General features: G+C 42.3%; 1 protein-coding gene across 6 annotated transcripts in view; it reads right to left on the bottom strand.

The window, feature by feature from the left end:
• Nucleotides 1-2,460: 2,460 nt before the first annotated feature.
• The window catches only part of LOC130876800 (leucine-rich repeat-containing protein 37A-like), a 94,792-nt gene continuing 71,880 nt past the window's right edge, over nucleotides 2,461-25,372 (bottom strand). For 2 of the 6 annotated variants that reach the window (XM_057773413.1, XM_057773415.1), the window contains 10 exons: nucleotides 18,793-18,911; nucleotides 14,911-16,823; nucleotides 13,999-14,103; nucleotides 11,617-11,685; nucleotides 11,483-11,529; nucleotides 10,062-10,095; nucleotides 9,847-9,986; nucleotides 9,694-9,764; nucleotides 5,351-8,246; nucleotides 2,461-2,529 (listed from right to left, as the gene is read on the bottom strand). In XM_057773413.1, the coding sequence (XP_057629396.1) occupies nucleotides 8,065-8,246; nucleotides 9,694-9,764; nucleotides 9,847-9,986; nucleotides 10,062-10,095; nucleotides 11,483-11,529; nucleotides 11,617-11,685; nucleotides 13,999-14,103; nucleotides 14,911-16,823; nucleotides 18,793-18,911 (2,680 nt within the window). In that variant the 3' untranslated portion in view covers nucleotides 2,461-2,529; nucleotides 5,351-8,064. Of the gene's footprint in view, nucleotides 2,530-5,350; nucleotides 9,765-9,846; nucleotides 11,530-11,616; nucleotides 11,686-13,998; nucleotides 14,104-14,910; nucleotides 16,824-18,792; nucleotides 18,912-25,372 lie in introns of those variants that run through there. The other 4 variants (XM_057773414.1, XM_057773418.1, XM_057773416.1 and 1 more) reach the window with 4 other exon arrangements.

The following is a 25,372-nucleotide window of genomic DNA, read 5'->3' as shown; positions in this document are numbered from 1 at the left end:
TATTAGAGATGGGTTAGATCAATATGTAAGAGCTAGCCAATAAGAGGCTGGAGCTAATGGGCTAAGCAGTGTTTAAAAGAATACAGTTTCCATGTAATTATTTCGGGTAAAGCTAGCCGGGTGGCCAGGAGCTGAGCGGTGGGACGCAGTGCTCCTTCTACAGATTTCCTCTGCCAATGAAATTAATCCAAAACTCTTCACTTGAGCCTCAGGCAGACTCTTCAAACAAGGGTAAAAGGCAGCCACATTTTTCACCAAAATATCACAAGAATGATCTTTAGTCCATGTATTAATAATTATTTAATTCCCCTTTGAAACCTTTAGAGTTAGTCCCCACCCCAGCCCCTAGTTCAAATCACCCTCAGTACCACTGCCTTCCATGCTCCTACTAGTATGGCCTATTAAGCTGCTCTTAAGTGTTCAACTGCTTTTCTAATCCTCAGTACCAAGGTTCATATTTCTTCAAACAAAAGCATGGTCAGGCCTTATCACAATACCCCAGTCTCTGGTATCAACTTCTGTCTTAGGGTTTCTAAGAGACACTATGACCATAGCAACTCTTATAAAGGTAAAACATTTAACTGGGGTGTCTTACATTTTCAGACGTTAGTCCATTATCATCATCGTGTCATGTGGTGTGTAGGCAGACATGGTGCTAGAGCAGCTGAGAGTCCTTACATCTTGATATGCAGGCAACAGGAAATGGTCTGTCCCACTAGCAGTAGCTTCAGTAGGAGACCTCAAAAACCACCCCTACAGCAACTCACTTCCTCCAACAACGCCACACCTACTCCAACAAAGTCACACCTCCTAATAGTGCCATTCCCTTTGGGGGTCATTTTCTTTTAAACTACCACAGTGTCATTGTGGGGATGAGCTTTGAGGTCTCCAATGCTCAAGCTATATGCATAAAGTTGTAGTACACTTTCCTGTGGATCAAGATGTAGAACTCTCAACTCCTTCTCTGGCACCATGTCTGCCTGTACACTGCATGCCTCCCACCATGATGATAAGGGACTAAACCTCTGGAACTGTAAGCAGCCCCAATTTGTGTTTTCCTTTATAAGAGCTGCTAGGTGATGGTGTCTCCTCACAGCAGTAGACACCCTAACAAAGACAAAGTGATATGAAAACATACCTTCCTTCAGATCACACACAGGTTCTTCAGCAATGCCAACTCCAGGGTTTCTAAATTCATTAGGTTGCACTATGGGTACAGAAGTACCATCTCTACAGCACAGGAGAACTTCTGGCCTGACTTTTTCACACACAAGTAACTCAAAGCTTCCACCTCAAAGGTTGGAAAGCAGTTGAAGCTGTTAGGATTTTGAACTGCAATCCATCCTAGAATTTGATTTTGACTTCATGGCACTGAGGCTCAAATCTAGGACCTTATCTATGCTGAGTGAGCTCTCTGTTGTGAGCCACATCCCCACTGTCAGGTCCAAAGCCACCCTCTCTCCAAACAGCAGTGCTGCTGACATTGTCCTAAACAGAAGGAAGATGTCCAGGTAAACAGAAGGATCATTACCAGGTAAACAAGCCTAAAGGTGGGTTCCTCTTAACCTTCCTCCAAAGGTAAACTACCTCAGGCAGGGGTACCTCATCCAAAACAATCCCCACAGCCTGTGTCAACCCAGATCCCTGTCCTGCTTACTGTCATGTAATATCTGTCTGTTTTTGTGTCATTTTTCTCTTCTCTCTGCCCTCCACAAGAGATGGCCTTGGCAGTTTGAATCCCCAATAAATCTTTCTGAACAGAGTGGTCGAGTTGGGCAGTTACTCTGTGCCATTGCTTATACCCAGAACTTCTAGGATTTTAATGAAGAGAAATAAAAAATGTGTTTCAATTATTTCAACTACTATTTGAGGTATCCTATATAGCTTCAAGATCAAGTGAGATTTGCAAGACCACTATCAGATATAGAGAACCATTTTTTTTTTATTTCACACCATATATACAGTGAAGAAAAGTGTGGACTTCCCCATCCCAGTGGCAGAAGTGATTATTTCTAGGTGATGGACAAGTCCAAACCACTGAGAGGTTACAGATTCACATCTAGTTCCCTTCAGCAGTAACTAGCTTTTCACAGTCCAGTTCAATCCTTTGATCTAAAGCCTAAGATTATAATGTTTAAAGGAGAATGTGGTTAGTTAAAGAAAATCTACAAGGTTTACCTTCATGATCCTGTTAGACAATCAGTCCAAAGCAGTACCTTTTCAGTTCTTGGTGTCATGAGCTGTTCAGGGAAAGGGCTCTCATATAAAACTCCCTTATGTCTGCTGCCCAGATGAACCTAAAGTCACAAGCGAGAGACCCAGAAATATCATAACCTGCCAGAGATTTCACTTTACAGAGTGAGCACAGAGATTAAATAGCATAGGAGAAGATTTTAACTGTATTTAATAGAGAAAGAACCCTAAATAAATGTTATTGTTTAAGCCACAGTACTTTCCTGCATACTCTTCAGAGCCAATGATTAACTGGTCTTCGGTAAACAGTGATGATAAGAAGTAACCCAGGAAGCCCTGCAAAGAAAGCACAGGATTGCAAGTGAGTGAAGAAATTGTCTCAGTTTTCTCATCGGGTAGCTCCCAAAGTGTGCGTGAGATGATCTGACACCTATTAATCTAAGGTACTAATCCCTGTAGAAGGAAGAATTTGCTGATTTCTATGAATTTTACAAGAGGAAGAAATATGTGTAATTAATCAGTCCTGATCTAGGTCTGGGCTCAGCGACCATTTTCTTAGCTCCAGTCCCATCAGGTACCACCATCAGCCTTCCTAACACACCTTACAAATAATTAAAACTATTAGGTGTTCATTAGCATCTCAAAGCTTCCTTGAGAATGCAAATTTCTCTTGGGTTAAATATTTTACACCCATGTTATTATGGAATTTTTCTTTTCTTGAGACAAGGTCTCATAGTATCTGGGCTGGACTTAAACCAGTTAGCACAGAATTATCTTAAACTTCTGATCCTCCTGTTTCTACCTCTTGAGTGTAGGTATTACAGGTGTGTATATGCCACTACACAGTTTTTTGTTTTGTTTTGTTTTGTTTGTTCAGCATGGTGGGATATCAAACCCAGGACTTCCTACAAGCTAGGTAAGCATTCTACTAACTGAGCTACATCTCCAACCCTACAGTTTTCTTTTTTAGACAGGGTCTCATTGTGTAGCACTGGCTGTCCTGGAATTCACTAAGTAGATCAGGCTGGCCTTGAATTCTCCTAAGTACTGGCATTAAAGACCTTTGCCATCATTCATGCCTGACTCTGCTGTAGATTTCTTATACTACTAGTTCTTTCTTCGATGCTTATTTCATTTTAAAAGATTTATTTATTTATTTTATTGTATATGAGTACTCTATCTGCTTGTATACCTTTATGCCAGAAGAGGGCACCAAATCCCACTACAGATGGTTGTAAGTCACCATGTAGTTGCTGGGAATTGAACTTAGAACCTCTGGAAGGGCAGCCAGTACTCTTAACCACTGAGTTATCTTCCCTATTTCATTTTTGGAATGTGATATATAGTCATAAGATTTGAATAATACAAATAAAGTCAAAGGATTATTGTTATTTATGAATCTGTACACACATTGTATTTCTATCACTAGTTCGCAAGCTAAAAGCACCTGAGGGACCAACATTTTTTTGCCATTCCCAGAACTAAGATGCCATGCCATCTGAAAGAACAACAACAGTTTGTTGATTGAATAAATGAATGAATAATTTTAAAAAATGAAACTGCTTTTTTGTGTGAACCTGACTGTTGTGAAGTACTTTAAAGATTTATTTTTAGTTATATGTGCATGTCTGTGTGTGTGCATGTGTGCAGCTGCCTGTGGAGATCAGAAGAGGCAGAAGATCCTTTGGAGCTGAAGGTTCAGGAGGTTGTGAGCCACCAGATGTGGGCAGTAGGTCCTATATTCCAATCCTGTGCATTATCAGTAAACCGTCAACCACAAAGCCCCCATTCTAGCCCCATGATGACTAATTCCAAATGGACAGAGCTACAGGGATGCTGCCTGAACTAAGAGACTGGTAGGTAGGCTACTGCCACTTGTTTTGATCCTTTAAAATTCTTTAAATATTTTTAAATAGCCTCTATCTATCTGTCTATCTATCTATCTGTCTATCTATCTATCTATCTATCTATCTATCTATCTATCTATCTATCTATCTGGGTGTGTGCATGCAAACACCTCAGTGTGCATGTGAAGTCAGAGGACAACTTGTCAGAACATTTTCTTCTTCAACCATGTGGGTTCTGGAACTCCGACTCAGGCTGTCAGGCTTGGCAGCAGGAGTATTTACTTGCTGAGTCATCTCTTACTGAGGCCCTTACAGTTCTGGCTGTCAATCATTTTCCTTCATGGCATTGATGGGTGTGATGGGGATGAAATAAATACTCCTCTTAAGGTGAAGACTTTTTCGATTTTACTTTAAAATATTTCCTGTATTTAAAAATGAAAAAAATAGCAGAAACTGTATGGATAGCACACATCTATAGTCTAATTGGATAACAAATGGAGGAGAGGGAGTTATAGTAACCCAAGGCTCTGTGTTAAGTAAATAGGCTTAATATGATCACTTTTTCCTCTTGACTATATCTAGAGTTTATCGCTCTTAGCGGAATTAACTTGTAAATTTTTTAGATTATTTTTTACTTTTTAATTTTTTCGTTTCAAGACAGGGTTTCTCTGTATAGCCCTAACTGTCCTGGAACTCATTCTGTAGACCGGGCTGACCTTGAACTCAGAAATTCTCCTGTTTCTGTCTTCCAAGTGCTGGGATTAAAGGCATGAGCCACCACCACCCAGTAACTTGTGAAATTCTTAAAACCTAGAGTTTATGAAATGGTTTTGCTATCTGAACAGTACCAGGAACTAATTACAATTTTTCATGATTTCTAATATTTCCAATACTATATATATTATCTAAATGGATATGCGTAGGTGGAGGCTGCTCATTCATCCAGACCCGAATAACCACACAGAAACCATATTAATTACAACAGTTTGGCCACTAGCTTCTTATTAACTGATGGGGAAGTCCAATCACATTTTGTTTAGGGTGTGTTCCCCAGAGGCCAAGTGAAAAAGATAAAAACATCCAGGTGCGCTTGCTCGGTTCCTCTTCTTTGTTCCCTGCTCTCCTGGTCGCTGGAACCCTGGTTTTGTAAGGTCCCTTTTTTCTGTTTATTAAAACTAAATCTATTACATTAAGCTGGTCTGGTTAATTCTAACATATTGATCAACCACGCCCCCTCAATTAACTAACTGTTACATCTTAAATTAACCCTTTTCTATTAATCTGTGTATCGCCAGAAGACTATGGCTTACCAGTAAGGTTCTAATGTCCTTCTTCAGCAGCAACATGGCTTCTCTTAGATTCGGTCCACTTTCTCTCTTTATCTCTGTTCTGATTTCCAGTCTGGTTTTACTCTGCTAGGCCATTGGACAAAATAGCTTTAATCATTAGTCAATGAAACAGAAGAACATTGCACATCGGATATGAGACCTATCTAGGATAGGAACAGGCAGAGCATAGTCCAAAAATTAAAGAATGTCTTCAGGTAGTCACTTCCACTCTAGGAAGAGGGAGGTCTAGAGTGGAATAAGGTCTTAACAGTATACAAAAGAGGACAAGCATACTTGTAATTACAACCGAGTGGAGTTCTCAAAGTCAATAAAGGTTTAATCCATGAGGAACCAATACAAACAAGAATAGGCAGCAAGGTCAACAGCGCATAGAAAGATAAAACAGCCAGTCAGGTGGTTGAATTGAGGGACATAACGGGATGTTCTAAATCTCTGGGAAAATAAAATGGGCTGCCGGTTAATGTGGATTAGGGCTTCTATAAGGCATTAAAACCTTGGTTCTCAACCTTCCAAAGGCTTTAATATAGCTCCTCATGCTGTGGTGATCCTCAACCATAAAATTATTTTTGTTGCTACTTCCTAACTGTAATTTTGCTACTGCTATAAATTGTGATGTAAATATCTGTGTTTTCCAATGGCCTTAGGTGACCCCCTGGGAAAGGGTCGTTCAACCCCCAGGTTAAGAACCACGGTTTTGTCCATCTTCTGGGAATCAGAGTTCAGACAGGCATTCTGAGTAATGAAGATAAAGTCACAAGTGACAAAGTTGGTCAAACTCACACTTTAAACCCACATAAAAATAACAGAAGTCAGCAGCAGCGAGTGACTTAGGAGGTAAATGTGTTTGCCGCGCGACAATGCAAGCCTCAAGACCTAAGTTCAATTCCTATAACCCAAGTAAAGGCAGGAGAAAACTGATTCCATAAAGTCATCCTCTGACTCAACATCCGTGCTCCGCGTCTTCTGTGCCTGCCTACCTACCTACCTACACACACACACACACACACACACACACGTGCGCGCACGCACGCACGCACAATAAAAGCCAAATTTTTGTGATGAAGATTTTAAAAAATAAATAACAACATAAACTGATATGAAATATTCTACAGGAGTACTCTTGAGCACACCACAGTCATGGCCAGGAACCCTTAAAAGAATCATGTAACTGCTGGGCAGTGGTAGTGCACACCATTAATCCCAGGACTGATGAGGCAGAGGCAGGCAGGTCTCTTGAGTTCGAGGTCAGCCTGGTCTACAAAGCAAGTTCCAGGGCAGCCAGAGCTACGTAGTGAAATCCTGTCTCAAAATAAAATAAAACAAAATATAAAATACAATAAAATCACATAACCTTCCAGAAAGCCTGAAAAAAAAAGCTTCTGGTCGCATGCCTTTGGGATTCTCTGTGCGTCCCTCGCCCAGTAAAACTTGATGATGATGTAGAAACCGGGATCACCTGCAGCATTCAGGAAGACCCGGATTGTACACAGAAGGTCAAGCTGGGAGAACGCTGTGAACAGAGAGAGAATGCCGTGGGAAGCCCAAGACGTGATCGTGAGGAGTGCGGCCGGCTAGGGGTCACTCTGGCTCACTGCCCACCAGCTCTAGACCCGTGCCGGACCACGCACAGCCGCCCTGTCTGTCCCCACTTCGGCACGGGCGGCTGCCCTGCGGGTCAGTTTCTACCACAGCACAGGCAGCCGAGGCTATCGGTCTCTCTCTCAGCGCCTGCAGCGGCCAAATCCGTTTTTCCTCAGCCTAGTACTGGGGCTGGAGAAACACAACAAACAAGAAGCAAGGTTGGGTTCCTACACGCGCCTGCTGCAGGGGCGGGGTCCAATCTTCCACAGGCCTGCAGACCCTCCCTTCAGAGCGGGTATTTGAGTTTATATTTCTACTCCAGTCTCACTGCCCGATACAAGAGTCTAAAATTTCAATTCAAAGGCTTAATTTTTTTTAAAAAAAAATTGTGTTTGGATGTTTTGCCTGCATGTATGTCTGGGTATCACGTACATGCTTGGTACCCACGGAGGCAAGAAGCAGGCATCAGATCTCCTATAATGAGTTGTAAGACTGAGTCACCATGTGAGTGCTGGGAATCAAATCCAGGTTCTTTGGAAGAGCAGCAAGTGCTTTTAGACACTGAACCGTCTCTCTACCCCTCAAATGTATATTTTGTATGGCCAGGAACCCAAAGCTGGATGGCTCAGAGACCTAGGGAAGAACAAACACAACTTGAGCCCTAACAAGCCCGGTCAAATGTGGCAGTGGCAGACCTTGTCCTTCCTGCTTCTCTTATTTGTAGGGATATAGCCCCACCCATTGGGGGCGTGTTCGCCTTGGGCTAATGTTTACTAATAAATCTGCCTGGCGTGATCCCAGCAGCCCCTTTTTGCTCTGCCTTTCCTGTTCTCCACAGGAACCTGTGGTCCTGTAAGTCTATTTCCTTATTAAAGCTGTATATATTTTTATAATCCTTCTGCATTCATTTACGCCGCCACACTTATTAACCACAGATTATATCCGTAAAGCTAGCCATAAAGTACCCATATATCCCGTATTTGGATACTTTCTTATGTCAGACTCATGCCCGAGCCTGACTGCCGAGGTCTAGCAATGAAAAGCCCCTTTGGTTCACCTAATTAACACGGCCAATCAAAACACACCACCACATCCTAGCCCATTCTCACATAGACACCCCTCTTTCTCTTCTTAAAAATGATACCTGCAAGGGCACCTGCTCTTTCTTCACCACTTAATAAAGAATCTTTCTGTGATAGCAGGTGTTTCTGTGTTGTCTGTGCCGATCCATGGTCCAAGAGGCCTCCCCTCCCCTTGGTACAAAGTTTCTTCACAACTGATAAAAAAAAAAGTCAAAGAAATGAGTCCTAACAATATTTTGCTGTACTTTTAGATCAGTGCCTAGCCCAATCATCTTTAGAGAGGCTCCCTCAGACAGCTGGTGGGGGCAGATACAGAGATCCACAGTCAAACATTAGGGGGAGCTTGGGGCAGGAAAGATTGAAGGAGCCAGAGGAGCCAAGGACCCCAGAACACAGACCACACAATCAGCTAAGTAGGACTCATAGGGGCTCATAGAGACTGAAGGAGCAGTCTCAGAGCCTGCATGGGTCGGTGCTAGGTCCTCCAATTACATGCTGGGGTTATTTAGTTGGGGTGTTTGAGGAACTCCTAACAATGGGAGTGGGGTGTATCTGACTCTTTTGACTGCTTTTGGGTCCCTTTCCTGCCTACTGGGTTGCCTTGTCAGCCTTAATGAGGGTTGTGCCTAGTCTAACTGCATCTTGTTATGCTGTGTGCACTTGATACCCTTGAGAGGCCTGTTCTTTTCTCAGAGGAACAGTGGATCTGGAGCAGAGGGTAGGTAGGCAGGAGGGACAGGACTGGGAGGAGTGGAGGCTGTATTAGGATGCATTGTATAAGAATAAATAAAAAGAAAAAATATTATTGGGGAGGAGACAGCAGGAGGGTAGAAGGGATGTGGGGATTGGGAAGAGGGAGAGGAGAGAGAACTGGGAATTGCCTGGGCTTTTGAACCCTCAAGGCCCCAGTGACACATCTCTTCCAACAAGGCCTCACCCTCCTTAATCCTTCCCAAACAGCTCACCAACTGGGAACCAATTATTCAAATAGATGAGTCTAGGGGAGCCATCTTCATTCAAACCACCACATTTATCTTATTTACTTGGGTTCTGGTTCACACTCAGGTCACAAGGCTTGCATGGCAACTGCTTTTACACAATGAGCTGTAAGGAAAGGCTTCTGTCAAGACCACGGATCAGCTCTGTTGTGCCAAACGTTCCCAAATAACCACACTAAGACACAATATTATATTATTATAAATGCTTGCCTAATATCTTGGACTTGTTTTTGACTAGCTCTTATAACTTAAATTAATCCATTCCTATTAATCTATGTGCTGCCCCAAGGCTCGTTACCTCCTGCATGTACTTTCCATTCTGCTTGCTCTACATCTCATGGCGTCTCTTGAGGCCCCCTCCTGCTTCTTCTTCCCAGCATTCTCTTAGTCTGGTTCTCCCGCCTAACCTTATCCTGCCTAACTATAGGCCAGTCAGCTTCTTTATTAAACCAAGGACACTGACATATATTCACACAGTGCACAGGAATATAGCACAATGAGCTATCTTTACTGGCCCGCAATATCACCTGCTCTACATCCATTTTCATTTCCTTGTGTACAAAGGCCTTTGACACTCATGAATCTACCAAAAGAATTTATTAATAAATGATAGCAGATCATTCTGTGCCTTCAGCGTCATCACCTCCTTCACTCTCTTCTGCTTCAGTGACCGACAGTTTCAGACCTGGCGGCATCACTTCTTCCTTGACGTCCCTGGAAGAAGAGCAATGCCAAGGCTTTCAAACTTTGAAATGAGGAACTTGACCTTAGCTTCTCATTTGAGCTAGACGTTTACCATGATACATCCTGAATGGTAGTATCCTCCTCTGCAGAGGACTCCTTGACCTGCATTCCCTCAGTCATGCTCTTCTTTCGTATGTCACGTTTGAATAAATCTGTGAGCCACTGTGGCCACCTTAGCCAGAAAAATCCTTCCTAGGAAACAGAAGGGGAGACATTAGTTCTGTTAGCCCCACCTTCTCCAGCCACAGCACCGAGTCTCGGGCTTACCTGACTCTCACTGTCCTTGTAGCATTTCTTACTCCTTGGAAGAAAACACATGTAGAAGACAGTTAGTGATTGTGCCGTGTGTGCGGTGTTGTCTGGGGACATCTCGGCTCTCCCCATAACAAAGATCACCCCAGCACTGGGACTTAACAACAATTCCATGCATATCTGGCTTTTAGGAACTTTCCAAGTCTGTTGTAAGGCCCCACAATGCCCCTGGGGAGATCTTTGCCTGTGAATTGTCCTGGAGCAGAGACACCAGCATGACACAGTAGCCCCACTTATTCCACTGAACCAACTTCTCCCTCTGAAGAAGCCACCCTGGGCAGGAGCCCTTTGCTCTCCTGCAGATCAGCTCTCACAGGCAGACTTGCTGAGGTGAGGGAGGGGCTGCTCCTGCTTGCCTAGCTGCTTCCTCCTCCAAGTACAAAGCCCAAGTCCACAGCACAGCTCACAGACTCACGGGGTTTCACCCTGCAGCCTGCCTCTGCTGAGGATTGTAAGAGCAGTTTAAAGGGCACAGGTCGCTGCGCATGGTGGATCATGCCTGTGATTCCAATTCTTGGGAGGCTAAAACAAGATTCCGGGGCCAGTCAGGCAGCGGTGCATAATACCTTTAATCCCAGCACTGGGAGGCAGAGACTGGCTGATCTCTGTGAGGTTGAGGCCAGCCTTGGCTACACAGTGAGTGCCAGACCAGCCTAAGTGTGAAATCATGCCTCTAAAAAAGCAGTAAAGTACACGACCAACACAGACATTAGTTATCTTTTCTGAATCCACAGACAATTAGGAAACTCAGAGCATACTTTCCAGACATACATGCTGTACAGATTTGAAGTGAAATATGACCAAAGCCTGAGCAGAGAGGAACTAAAAACAAGGGCTCCACCGGGAGAAAATGGTCCTCTTTCTGACATGCCCCAGAGAGTGACCACAGGACCAGACATTTCTGCCACTGTCCTTCATTTCCTCTTTAGAAGAAAGGTAACTATTGTCCATAATCTCTCCCAGCTATAGTTCTATGAGGTTTGTGTCACTCAAAGAAAGAAGAGACTCAAAAGTGACCAAGAGGATGAGAATATGGGCTTTCCTCCTCTGTACACTCACAGCCCTGCACTCTAACTCTGGGCTCCCCTGCTTCTTCTCCAAAGCATCCAATTCTGAAGTCTCTAGCTGGAGCAGACAACACTAACAAAAGCTGGTACAGCCTAAACCTATTGATTTCCCCCTCTTTCTTTGAAGGCCTGGTGGCAGCAGAGGCATCCATGCTAGTGCCAGGTGCCTCTCTGGGAGCCAGGCAAAACAACAGAGAGGATCATATTCTTTCTGGCAATTTTCTTCTCCCTGTCAGATGAGGGAATTAGGTGAGTTCCAAGTTCTCTGCTAACTCTCATGTTTTCTGTGAAAGATGGTCTCATATTTACCCTATGGACTTTTCTTCATCTTCCTCTTTTGTTCTGTGGGAATAAACCTGTTTGGGGAGAAAACATAATTCTGCTTATCACAATGACCACTGTTTCTAAATCTACTAATTTCTTTTACTTACCTAAAGTCTTACCTGTTCAGTGAGCTCAGGAGCCCATTCTGCCCTTCTTTGTCTCTTCACAACAGCGTCCTTTAGGTTTTGCTTAATATATTATACTGATTATTTTAGATAAAATTCAGCAAATACTTCCTAATAAAAATAATTTCTGTTAAAAGTATGAATTTTTTGTTTTTTGCGATAGGGTTTCTCTGTTTAACAGTCCTGGATGTCCTGGAACTAGCTTTGTATCCCAGGCAGGTCATGAACTCACAGCGTTCTGCCTGCCTCTGCCTCCTGAGTGCTGGAATTAAAAGTGAGCACTATCATGGTCAGGTGATTCAAAATATTTTTAACTCCATCTAAGTATACAGCAAAAGCCTAAAAAGTGCACTGCTGAGGAATCAAGAACAAGAGCAAGATGTCTCTGTCACTGCTATAGGGTGGCCCTGGCCAGAGGTCTCCTCTGTCACTGCTGCGGGGTGGCCCTGTCAAGAAGGGCTCAATACACAATAAGGAAACTAAATTGGGAAGACAGGTGAAAAACCAGTTCTATTTGTATTGGAAACAACAGACAACCAAAATGCTGACGAGATCAACTAAAACTATACTGGAAGAAATATGAGAAGTCAGTAGGGTGGAAAGTCACAAAACAAAGACGTCAGCACACCAGCTGGACTTGGTGGCACATGCCTGTGATTCTGAGGCAGGAAGATCAGGAGCTGAAGGTCAGCCTCAGGTACATAGTGGATTCCAGGTCATTCTGGCTATAGAAAGCCTGTCTCAAGCTCCTTTTCTCCTGGGGCAGCGGGAAAATGTACAAATGAGAAAACAGTGCTAGACAAGAGCTAGGACGTAGTAGCAGAAGGAGCCTGCGTCCCCTGAGGTGGCAACACCCTGATAGCAAGAACATCCATAACGCACACAGGAGGAGGCACAGGCCGGCAGATGAGTGGCCTCGGCTACAGACACTTTCCTTTTCCGCTGGGTTGTTTCACCACAAAATATATTAACGCTCTGGGTGGTTTGCAATGGTTCCCTAGTACTCTCACACTCCCAGTACTTCCTGTTTGTCTCTGGGGGGGCGAAACTGACCAGTGAAGGGTCCGGGGGCAGGCTTAGGGATCAGGGGGATGAATGGGAGATTTACTCTTGGTTTGGCCACTGGGCCTAGGTGCTCTTCACCCTAGGAGAGGCTGATAAGCTCTTCCCAGAGGAATATGAGATTAGATCAGACAAAGAATGGAGAACTCTGTGCTGTGCTCAGCAGGCACAAGCCTTCTATCCTGAAGGATGTGGAAGACAACGTGCGTCCAGACCCAGCAAAGGCCTTTGCCTATGGAGTGGAAACAGACAGTTCTCCCCCCGACACATTCATTTTTAAAACCACTGCTATTTTTTCTCTCTCGCATGGTTTCTTTAAGGTAAGAAGGAGTAAGCTTTCATTACTTGGCCACAAAACAGTCAGGCAATTGTTCTCTTACCATTTACTCCATTTTCCACCGTTGACTAAACTATTAAATTACTCAAAAGTCTTAAGTGTCTAGGAATATAGCTCATGCTTAGCCTGCACAGGCCATATAAATCCCCAGACCCCACCCCAGTCCCTGCACTGTTTGTCCATTGCTTTTCTCTGTCTGTTACTATTTAATCTGGTTTTTTTTGTTTTGTTTTGTTTTTAGATAGCATTTCATATCTTCCTGGCCTGAATTCACTACATTGCTGAGAATGACTGTGAACTATGGATCATCCTGCTTCTGTTTCCTAAGAGCAAGGACTACAGAAGTACACAAAACATCTTTCTCTGATGCTATTTTAATAAGTACTGATTTCTATCATCCTCATGGTAGAATTGATGGAATGCATCATTTCTCTTCTTTTAATACCACTGTTATCTACTGTAGGCAAAATACTGGGCATGTTTACTCTACTCACAGAGTATCATCTAAATTGGCAGAAAAAATAATGACAATGTGAATAAATTCCAGCATAGTGGTGAACAGTACACACCACTAAAGAGCAATATAGGACTTTACAGAGATTTCCCTGGAGGTCACAACCACACTAGGTGTGGAGGTGTTGTCTGTACAGGGGCCAGAGGACATCCTCCCGGAGGTCATGAACTGACCCCATGCTGATTTCTGCCTTCTAGCCTCAAAATTCCACCATCCTCACTGACAGAGAACTCTCCACTGCTCCCACAGCCTCTCACAGCAACACCACCAGTCTGACACCAAATCAGAACGTTACATAATGACCTGACATTGAGGAGCCCGACTTCACAGAGTAACTGTGAACACTCAGGGGCATTATTTGTAGACAGAGAGGGTAAGTGGCTCAGGTTTTCAGTTCGTGGCCTCTAAACCTATGACACAGACCGGGCACATTCTGGACACATGAATGTATTGTTGTCCTTACCTCAACGAGAAAGAAAATGATAATCAACACTGTCACTACTACAGTTACAGATATTGCCAAGATGACTTTGTTGTTGTAGCCGTATCCCGGAACTTCTTTTGTGCTCTGGAATATATGAAATAAATGAATGGACATTTGTGTGGCTATTAAATAATAATAAAATTAAAAGAAAGACAGAAAGTGAAGGCTAATTGCTTAAAATTCCTTCTTGGGCTGTGAATGGTAACTTATATATAACCTAGCAATTGGGAAGTTAAGATAGGAGGACTGCCATAAGTTCAAGGACAACCTAGAACACCAGGTAAGTTCTAGGATATCCTGGATTATACAAAAAGACTCTGACTCAATAAAACTAAGAGCTGGGCTTGGTGAGGCTCTTAATCCCAGCACTCTGGAGACAGAAGCAAGTGAATCTCTGAAAGTTCAAGGCCAGCCTGGTCTACACAGCAATTTCTAGGCTAGATATAACTACATAGTGAGACCCTGTCTCAAACAAAACAAAACAAAACAAAACGCCCCAATAACACAATAAACAAAAGCAAGACTATGGGCTACAGTATATAGTTTAGTGATCAAGTCCTTGTATATTATGTATACAAGGTCCTGAATTTAATCCCCAACACTATAAAACAAAATGACAATATGAAAAAAAAATAATAAAAGTTTTCTACTTTAGTAGCTTGCAGATTTTAAAAGAACATACCAAATTAAATGTGCTACCTATCTAACACAATTATTATATTTTGAGTTTTAGGTTGCCTTCTGTCGATAAATTTAGAAGCATAGTGAGAACCACTGTCTTGGCTGGGCTAGAGTTATGCGGACAATACAAGATCTGGAATAGAAGCCCCCAGTCTTTCTGCTTAAATGACTGAGAGGGTACAGGGGACTCAGTTCCAACATTGTCCTCACCTGACTTGGTTCCAGACCCTTCTGTCCACCTTTGGTTTCTGGGCTCTCATTGATGTAGTTGTTAGTTTTCCACTGGTCTGTATCCCAGTCGGCCCTGGACAACTTGAATTCTTGTTGCTCACTGAGAAGCTTCATCAGGAGGCCTGTTCTGGAGATGAGCTTGGCACAGGACAGTTGCACGCTGGGATCAGAGCAGTCCATCTTCAAAGTCCTGATAACGTGAGAAATAAGCCTTCTCACGTTGTTGTTGGGGATGAGGGGCCGCAGCTGCTGGTTTAGCTGAGATTCAAAGCGTTCACCTGGTGACATCAGCAACGAGTAAGCAAATTCATGGGAGTCAGGCCCCAAGATGAAGTCTAACTGTGGCTTGCTGGCTTGCTGAAGAGTTGTAATTAAATCAGATGCAGGCACATTAGACTGTACAGCAGGATTTTCAGAGGGTATATTTTCTGATGCACCTTCTTCAGGCATAGTGATGTCTGTTGGAATTAAATCGGAGGTACGCACATTAGACTCTACAATAGGATTCCCAGAGGGTATATTTTCTGATGCAGCTTCTTCAGGCGCAGTGATACCTGTTGGAATTAAGTTGTATGTAGGCCCAAAAGACTCTACAGCAGTAATTTCAGGGAATATATTTTCGGATATAGGTTCTTCAGACATAGGGGTGGTTGGTTCAAAGATGGTTTCTTGGATATCATCAATATCATCAGATGCAGCCAGAGGTTTTTTGGAAGGAGGTTCTAAGGCAGCATCTAATTCTGAAAAAGGCTTTTCTGCATAACTCAGGTCTCCTAAAGATGAAAAGACCCCTCCTGCAGGGGAATTTACCAGGCTCCTCACTGCAGAGGATGCTGGACTCTTTGCAATCAACCGGAAATGATAGTTTTTCTTCCTAAGGTTTCTGTGTCTCTTTTCAGACAGTAAACTAGGGCTAGACCCCTTTGTTCTTTTCACATTGGCGTTTGCACTTTCTAAAATGAAAATGGTGTAAGACAAGTCTTTTCGTCTGTCTATGAACTCAGGCAGCGATTTTGTAGTGGGAGTCTTGTCCACCAGCGACTGTTCTGGGGAAGAAGACACTGCCTCCCCATGCTCCTTTGGGAGCAAGGGCTCTGGGTGGAAGGAATTTCCCACTAACGTCCTGGGCTTCTGAACCAGACTGAGCTGCTGCAACTCCGCTGTGGGTGGGCTCCTGAGCTGCCCGTCTTTGGCAATACTCTCCACAGGTGTCTGGACACTCTGCTTATTCCACAGGCTCTTGTCACTCACTCCCTTAAAGTGCCTTTTCTGTATGCTTACTATCCTCTTGAGCACTCTGTTCAGGCTGCGGAGTCTTTTCTCTGCCTTCTCAATCTCTGCGAGACTGTTTTCCTCTGCCTGGGCAGGTGCCCATTTCTTTTGAAATATTTTTCGCTTAAATTTTTTACCTGAATTATTAGACTTCTCCTTATGTAGTATAGTTTGCTCTTCCTTTTTAACCTCATCAATTTCTTCATTTAATAACTTTTCTAGAAAATAAAGTTTATTCAATTTATTTTTGTTAGTGAAGTTATCAGATTCAGATTCATTTGTAGGAAGAAGACTTTGTGTATCATTCTGCAAAGATCCCAAGGAACTCTCTGAATCTTGGTCTTGAGAAAACAGCAGTTTAATGTATGGTAACATTGTTGATACTACATCTTCCAGATTTCCCTCAGAGAAATATGGCAGTATGTAATTCAGGGCACTCATAACATCATTTTCATCATTAAAGTCGATCTCTTCTTCCATGGAACTGGAGTACTTGGCATTTTCTTGGTCTGAATAGCCCGTCTCTGATTCAATAATGAGTTCAGTGCTGTTATTCTCCTTCCGGGTCTGCAACAGCTTCATGAATGCCCCTTCTGGGTTCCCTATAGATGCGTCTTCAACTGTCAGAGATGGAGAGATTGCCTTTAGTCAGAGAATACTTTTAGCCCTTTCTCAGTTCACAGTCATACACTGTAGTCAAATAAATTACGGGCCAGCAAATACTGGTATGCCGTGTGTGTGTGTGTGTGTGTATGTGTGTGTGTGTGTGTGTGAAAACACACTAAACTAAATTCTGTGAAATGGGAGCAACCGAAAGAAAGAGTGTCATTGGCAAAGTAGGCACCTCCTGGGAACCTTCCACAGTGTACACACAGGAAGTCTATTTAAGACAGCCAGTGGACCAGTAGAGAGAGACCCAGAGCCTGAAGACAAAGCCAGATTTTCTTCTCTGCATGGCTGACTGAACCTCCTCAGGCTTCTACATCTACACCATCCTGCCTCAGATTCGAGAGGCCCACTAGGTTTTCTCTCTCCATCGTTTCAATGTGCCCTGTGTTGATACAACCTCAGCTAACTATGGTGATGGACAACCTTTGAGGGGAGTGAGGCCAGAAATGCTAAAGCAGGTGCCTCTCATTCACATCTGGATGTGTGTCCTTCTCCACCTACCCACCCAATTTCTTCCCATAGGCTCTGTTGCCATGTATTCTAGCTCCTGAAACAGGAGCATCCTCTCTGTGCATCTTTCTGGTTCCTGCCTGAGTGAAGGGGTTATGAGGTGTAGGTGAAGACATGCTTAATGTACTGGGTTTTATTCTTATGTAAAATCAATTTATAGAATAGCAATTTCTGGATAAACATTACTCCAACTCATAAAAGGCACAAGGTCAGAGCTACTCTTGTCTGAAGCCTTTCTCACTTCATTTCTCACTCTTCCAGGTCCACATGGGAACAATACAAAGCTTCTGGTAGTAGGAAGGTCAAGTGGGTCACTGTGTAGCTGTGTTTTTTCCCAGGAGAACTGAGAGGATTTGAGGTGGTAGTGAGGGCCTGAAGGAGTGGTGAAAAGAAAAATGTGTGCCTGTGGACTGCTCAGAATTAGGAAGTGATAACTCAAGCAAGAGGCAACAGCAGTTGACACTTCTGATGTGTAAAATAAGAGAAATGCTTACTTGCCATTTCTGTGGAAAAAAGAGAATAATGTAATTGGTTTCTTAAATTAAAAATAAATGACATCTTATTTATATAGACAGTCAAATGCCACTTCTATTTCTCTTCTCCAGATCAAGGCTAAAGACTTGCATTTAAACTATTTAGGCAAGAAAACGGTCGTATTTTGGATGAAGTTATTGCTAACAAACCTAATACATAGAAAATATTTTAGGGCTAAGCAAAAGCTACACTACCAAGCTGTATCCCTGTCCCCTTTTAAAATAATTTTTTAAAAAAAAAAAAGTGAGATAGGTTTTCACTAAATTGCCTAGACTGGCCTTGAACTTGGATCATCTTGCTTCAGCCTCTTGAGTAGCTGGGATTACTGCCATGTGCCACGATATTCAGTTTAGAAAAACACTTAAAATTACATGCATGAACTGGCAATAGAAAAGCCTGAGGTTCAAAACAAGTAGGAAGGTGGTCGGTGTGGGCATGGAAGAGCTCCCTGCTCCAGCAGCACAGTGAGGCAGCACTCACTGCTCTCAGATTCTAAATAAAAAGGTATCACTTATAAAATTAAGAAAAGAAACCAAACAAAATCTGTCTAGAGATATCAAAAGTAGGAGATCACTTGAGACCTAATGTACATAAAGCCAGCTTACAGACTGAAGTGTACTATATGCAAAAATAATTATTGGAAGCAGGATACCAGGCAGACAGCATAGTGAAGAGTCTGTGGTCATCTATGTTATCTCTCTCCCATTTACCCCTTTCTCTTGCTCTTTCTGCATATGGAACAGTTCTATTATCTAATCATGCAATAATAGCTGAGAATCCAACTTTCAGCAAAAGAGAAGGTGTGGATGAGTCTTTTTGATAACTAGTTAAAAAGTAAGACATAAAATTAAAATATTCATCATGCAAGAGACTCACGACAATGTGTGGTGTTTGTCAGACATCCAGTATGGCAATGCAGTTTGACTGTCTTGCAGACAACCTCAATATCAGTTTTATATTTGCAGAGGCAGCAGGCCATATGTCTAGGTAAGATTCTATAAATGGAAAAAAAGAGAATTGGTTTACTGGAAAAGCCTTACTGAGGTACAGAAGAGGCAGGCCAAGGCCACCACAGGGTCACAGAGGACAGAGTTTTTGAGGCATGTACAGTTGGGTGGGGACTCAATGGCAAATTGTTACTCTCTGATACTGAAAGTAATCATGGAGGAGGACAGAGGTGTTTAACAGAAGAGCAGGTGTCGTGTGTGTGTGTGTGTGTGTGTGTGTGTGTGTGTGTGTGTGCGCCTTTAACAAAAGTGACAGGAACAGAACCAGGTGACACGCCTAAAACAGGAGACAAAAACAGAACTACGAGATGTTGATGGTAGAAGCAACTCTCCTCAACTCAAGTCTCACTCTGGGTTGGTCATGCACAGGGCCTGAGCAAGCATCCAACCTAGGGATGCTTTTCTCTATTCCTATTATTAGATTAGAAGAGATTATGTGAGGCCTAAAATAGCCTACTTTAACCCATACTTTATGATTAAATGGCAACATGGATCACATTGACCAAATCTGGATTATTTTTGTGTTCCAATGAATAAGGGCTGTGGTGCAGTTCTTTGGCATGGTGTTTGTGTAGCAGTGCAAGGCCCTGGATTTGATCTATGTGTGCATGTGTGTGTGTGTGTTTGTGTGTGTGTGCATATACATACACACACATTGATAGACACAAAGAGAAAGCAAGAACAAAGGAGGAATAATAAATTATAATGAAATACAATAAATAAAATATAATGTAAAGACAATCTGAATTCCTAATGATACTCAAAAAGAAAAGCAGGGTAGGTCTTCCAGAAAACACTAGTTAACTGATGTTGAAAAGATTTTGTAACTACCAAGCAATAATTAGTTGCAACAAGGTTATCAAAAACAACCATGTAAAAGAAGTTTGAGAATGGGATCTTTAAGATCTCAACAATTCCATTGGTTCATCCTTTCTCCTTCTCACCTCTTCTCCTTTCTCTTCCTGTGTTTGTTTTTTGAGACAAGGTCTCTTTATGTAACATTGATTGTCCTGAAACTTGTTATATAAACCTTTTGGGCCTCAAACTCATAGAGATCCATGAGCTCCTACCTCCTAAGTGCCACCATCAGCCACTGGATATTCTCAAATTACAGTATGTAAAAATAATAATTTGAAGATCTTCAACATTCTACTTTACATGTGATCAAACTCAGCATGAAAGGTCACTTAAAGTCCCATTCAAGAAAGCAGTACAGATATTTAACCTGATTACTGATGAGGAAACAGACAAATCCAGCCTGGAATGTCAATTCATGGCTCATGAAAAAGTAGTGAAATGTCTTTGATAAAAACCAAAAACATGACAGGTAACGCCTGCCATATATTGATCTTGAATCAAAACAAAAAGATGTGAAGAGTAGTATCGACTTCTGGCCAAAACAGAGTGAATCGATTTAACCTCCCTAACTCAAAACCAAGAAAACAAATATGCAAAACCAAATCAAACCAAACCAGGGTGCTATTTTGTTTCTGTTTTTTTTTTGGGGGGGGGGGGGCTAAGGGGAACAAGCAAAGACAGCTTTATTTAATGTGGCTACACTTGTGACAGCAAACACCAAAAGAGCCTTGTGATCACAAGTCCATCTTCAAGGGCTGACAGAGCTTTGGATCTAGGTGGGGGAGGGGCAGGGCCATGCATAATTCTAGCAGTCCTGATCAAGGAGTGGTCTGATTGATCACTGTTTCAATTCTGATACTTCAGGGTAGTCCTTAAGAAGTTATTACCATTGTCATAGCCTGAAGAGAAAGATCTAGTCCTCATTCAATGATTTCTGTGTGTGTCCCTACTACAGTGAAGAACCGTTCCACTTGGAAGTAGTCTGGCCCCATATGTGTGAACCGTCTTGAGGACTACTGTCCAGTAGGATGACTGCTAACTTTGCACAAGTCAACGGTCAGAAGACTCACACTCTGTGTCCCCGCAAGTCTACAGTGACAAAATGCAGTGATCATGGACTAAAATCTCTGAAACTGGGAATTCAAGAAAGTTTTACCATTTAGTTGTCTTTCTTGGGTATTTTGCCACAGCGGTGAAAAGATGACTATAGGGGGGTGGAGAGATGGCTCAGTGGTTAGGAGCACTGCCTGCTCTTCCAAAAGTCCCGAGTTCAGTTCCCAGCAACCACATGGTGGCTCACAGCCATCTGTAAAGAGATCTAGTGCCCTCTTCTGGCCTGAGGCACACATGTAGACAGAATACTGAGAATACTGTCTACATAATAAATAAATGAATCTTAAAAAAAAAAAAGCTGACTATATACTAACTTACTGCTCTGGAAGACATTCTGTGTTGCCAGGAGGGAAACACAAAGTAACAAACGGTAGACAATTTGATGACAGAAATGGAGTTGAGAAATCAAGAAAATCAAAGTGACTATAGTTGACAGGACAGAGTATCATAAGGTAAGAGGCACACTGAGAAAAAGAGAACCATGAAGCCAGATAGCTCATATATTCAGCAAAGTACTAAATACTGTGTGTGAAGAAACTACTGACAGACGGGCGGGGGGGGGGGGGAACCTGCCAATTGAGTCTTAAAGAATAATAATTTAGTTTTGTAGGTGGTTAGGAATCTTGTCTGTTCACACATGCAAATAACAGATGACCACAGGGGACTCACACATGCCAGGCAGGAGAACTAATGGCCGATGGCCACAAGGCACTTAGGACATATATTAGGAGTTATAAATCAGAAGTTGTAAAGGCTACTTTATATTACCCTCTCACAAACCTTCACTGATAGGTTCAAAATGGTGAAATCCTTTTGAGTAACAATAGCCATACCTGGGAGCACATAGGAATATCAACATCTACGATACACCCAAACTGAAATTTACTACAATGTTTGGAGTAAGAAACTTGCCATGCAAAAGAAGCAAGAAAAGTGCACATCTGTAACCTCAGCATTCTGGAGTCAAGGGCAGTGATCGCTGTGAATTTGAAGCCAGCCTGGTCTTTACAGCAAGTTTGAAGACAGCCAGGGCTACATAGTGTGATCATGTGTTACAGGATATTTTGATCAGACTCTGACACTCCTGATACTACCAATAAAGTTTACCTTGAATCAGAGGGTGGAGCTAGCTACTAGCTGACCAGAATTAGCCATTGACGTTTTGAAGGACCCAGGACGTATAGAGAGAAACCCATGAATTATTAGCAGGGGCTTAATAAGAAAAGAGGGGCTTAGAAAGATTCACAGGCCCTTTTTGGATGGAGGAAGGAAAGAGAGAGGAGTCCAATGGTTGTTTCCCCACTGTTTCTCTGATCAATCCAGTTTTTACCCTGATACCTGATCCCAAGACAGTTGCTGGCTGTCATTCAGTCAGTTCTGTGCCCTCACTTCCTGCCAAGCAGGTTTCTCCTGCACATCCCCCTCCCCCGTGTACATCTTTCAGGTGGCTCACTCCCTCTCCCTGAAGCTTGTGGGCTTTCCCTGGACCAGCCTGCTGGCCTTGACACCTGCTTGCACCTGCTGGTCTTCTACTGCTTCTGCCGCTGCTGCACACCTCAGCCCTGGGTGTATGCAAGAAGCTGCAAGTGCTCTCGACCCAGATCATTCAGTGCAGCAGCGTCCCACTGCCACTCCAGTGGGCACAAGGTACTAGCCTGGCTACCTAGGTACCCCGAGGCACTCCCCACAGTCAAACACTGCTACTGTAGAAAAACTGAGAAGTCAGCAGATCTGGTGAGACACCCAGGAATTCTTAAGGAGGAAATGAAATTTTATTCAAAAGTCTTTAAAGAAACTTTCAAAACAAAAGTCTTTCTAACGTTAAGAATGGGGAACAATGTTATGATACAGAGAGTTAGGACACTGTATGGTTTGAAAATGAAAATAATTAAATGAAGGAATAATCAGCTTAGCTGGGATTGACATGTTAATTATAATTATCACTTTGGTAATTCATGTTATATACTTAAAAAAGTAGTTTGATATTGGTTCCAAGTATAAAAAAATTGACGGATAAAATACAATCCTTAGAAAGATCTACTAATGAAACTAAGACAAATATTCACAGACAGAGGAATTTAGAACAGAATCTACCACATTGAATTATGAAACTGAAGAGGAACAGCCCAAGGCTATTAGAAAACCAATATCCAGTTATCATACAAGAACAAGTACCAGATGACAGGCAGCCCCAAGGCTATCAGAAGTTAAATGGATCCTGTAGAAATGTTAGATTTGAAAAGATTTAAAGAAGCAGTTGTTTCATATGGTATGCATTCACACTCTGGGAAACAAATGTTAAATTCATAGACAACTCAGAACAGAAATACCCCACAAGACTGAAAAGCTTTAGCTACAGCAATCTTAAAAGGTAGTTCTCAGTTACAATGAAAAATAAGGGGGAAAAAGGAAGCTAGGATCACAGAACAATGAAGTAGGGCCAGAGGTATGGAAATTTCCCAAGACCAGCTTCTCAATGAAGGTGAGCATGCTGATTTGCAAGGACAGTTTAGATTTGATGATCACATCTTGGCCATATGTTGTACAGCAACTTTGGGTGCTTGGGACAGGGATGAAGAATCAGGAAAGAGGACTGATTCATTACTAAAATTATACAAGGCTCCAAAAACCCTTCACTGATTTTTTTAAACAAAGATTGACTTTAGCTGTGCATAAAATGTTATCAGACTAAGAAGCTAGACAAATATAAGTTGAATCTTTGGCTTTTAAAAATGATAATTCCGAATGCAAAAGGGTGATTAGGTCTTTAAAGGCAAGATCAGACCCCATAGATGAATGGATCTGAAATATAGTTGATATTGGATCTCACACTTATGATGATACTTGGATAGAAGAAGTGATTTCTAAAAATTTTAAGAAAGTTCAAAAGGTCAGATGTTTTAATGTGCTAAATAAGGTCATCTGAAAAGGCAAGGCATTCCTAGAAACAATGCTTTTTCAAGAGATGATCCAATCAGAAGACCTGACCTTCTGAAATATGCAGAAGGTACAGCAAAGGCCAACATTGGACCAATGAATGCAGATCAACAAGTGACAGACAAGATAACCCTTTGCTATTGGGAAACACCTTAGGGGCCTCTTACAGGCTCCAATATCAAATTAATTTCAAACATTCCCTGTCAGTATTGGTGAAACTCATCCACAGAGCAATTAAAAGACTTAATGCTTCTTTAAATGTTCAAAGAACAAAGCTAGAAATACAAGTGAATGACATTGTAATTATAGATACAGGTTTGGATGTAACAATAATTTCTCCAACACCTTGGCATCCAGAATGGCTTCTTCAGAAGGTAAATATTCAGCTTCCAGGTGTTGGAACTTTACCTCTGGTAAAAGAATTTTAAAAAAGAACAAGGTGGGTCAAATGTATAGGGCTAGTAGGATAGGTAGGGAAATTAAAGCCATATGTGACCAATAGCAATGAATTTATGGGGGTGTGACTTGTTACAACAATGGTAAACCCAGATTAGCATTCCTCAATCTCAGAAACAAACCATAAAATAAAGAATGCCTCTGAGAGAAATATAAAAAAGATATTATCAAGAAGAGTCACTGACTGTTCAGATTGTGCATAAGCAAGACACAACAGCTGCTGGTCTTTCAAAGTTACCAACTTCCTTACATTTAAAATGATTAACTGAAAATCCCATCTGGGTGGAAGCTTTAACATAAGAAAAATTACAGACATTAGAGCAGCTGGTACAGGAACAGCTAAATGATCAACATACTGAAGAAGCAATCAGTTCTTGGCAGGTCGCAGAATTATACAGTGAGAGTTCAGAGGTCAACCCACCAGATGCACATCTGATAGATAACCTTATTTTGTAAGGCGATAAGGAATGCTGCCTTTTGAATGTATTAACAGTCCTCCTTGCAGATTTCTTGTGTGAAGCCATAGTTCTTTGTAACATGAGGGCCTGCTTTGTTGGGGTTTCTGTCCTACCCAGTTCCCACAGCCAGTAAGTCCCAAAGAAAATCACACCGAGGTCTCCATAAGTTATAAACTGATTGGCCCATTAGCTCAGGCTTCTTGTAACTCTTATAACTTATATTAACCCATTATTCTTATCTATGTTAAAATGGCTCAGTTACCACATGGCTCAGTATCTTTTTCAGCAGGGCAGGTTACATCCTGCTTCTTCGGTGTCTGGAGAGGACTGGGGAGGAATGGGCTTCCTTCTTCTCAGAATACTCCTGTTCTCATTGCCCCACCTCTACTTCCTGTCTGGTTGTCCCGCCTATACTTCCTGCCTGGCTACTGGCCAAGCAGCGTTTATTTAAAACATAATTGACAGAATATAGAATTGTCCCACACCAGTTCTTTCCCTTACATTACAGCTTGGGGATTTTTCCTACAGAACTACAATGTGCTAATTGTTTATTGTGCACAATTTCCCCTAAGCATTGGTATATTGGATGACTCCCTCCAGCGATGTGAGATTCTGGTGAAGTAATCA

The sequence above is a fragment of the Chionomys nivalis genome, chromosome 7 (genome assembly GCF_950005125.1).
Source record: "Chionomys nivalis chromosome 7, mChiNiv1.1, whole genome shotgun sequence".
Classification (NCBI taxonomy): Eukaryota; Metazoa; Chordata; class Mammalia; order Rodentia; family Cricetidae; genus Chionomys; species Chionomys nivalis.
Note: the sequence above shows the minus strand (reverse complement) of the source record. Positions and strands in the feature narration are given on the sequence as shown.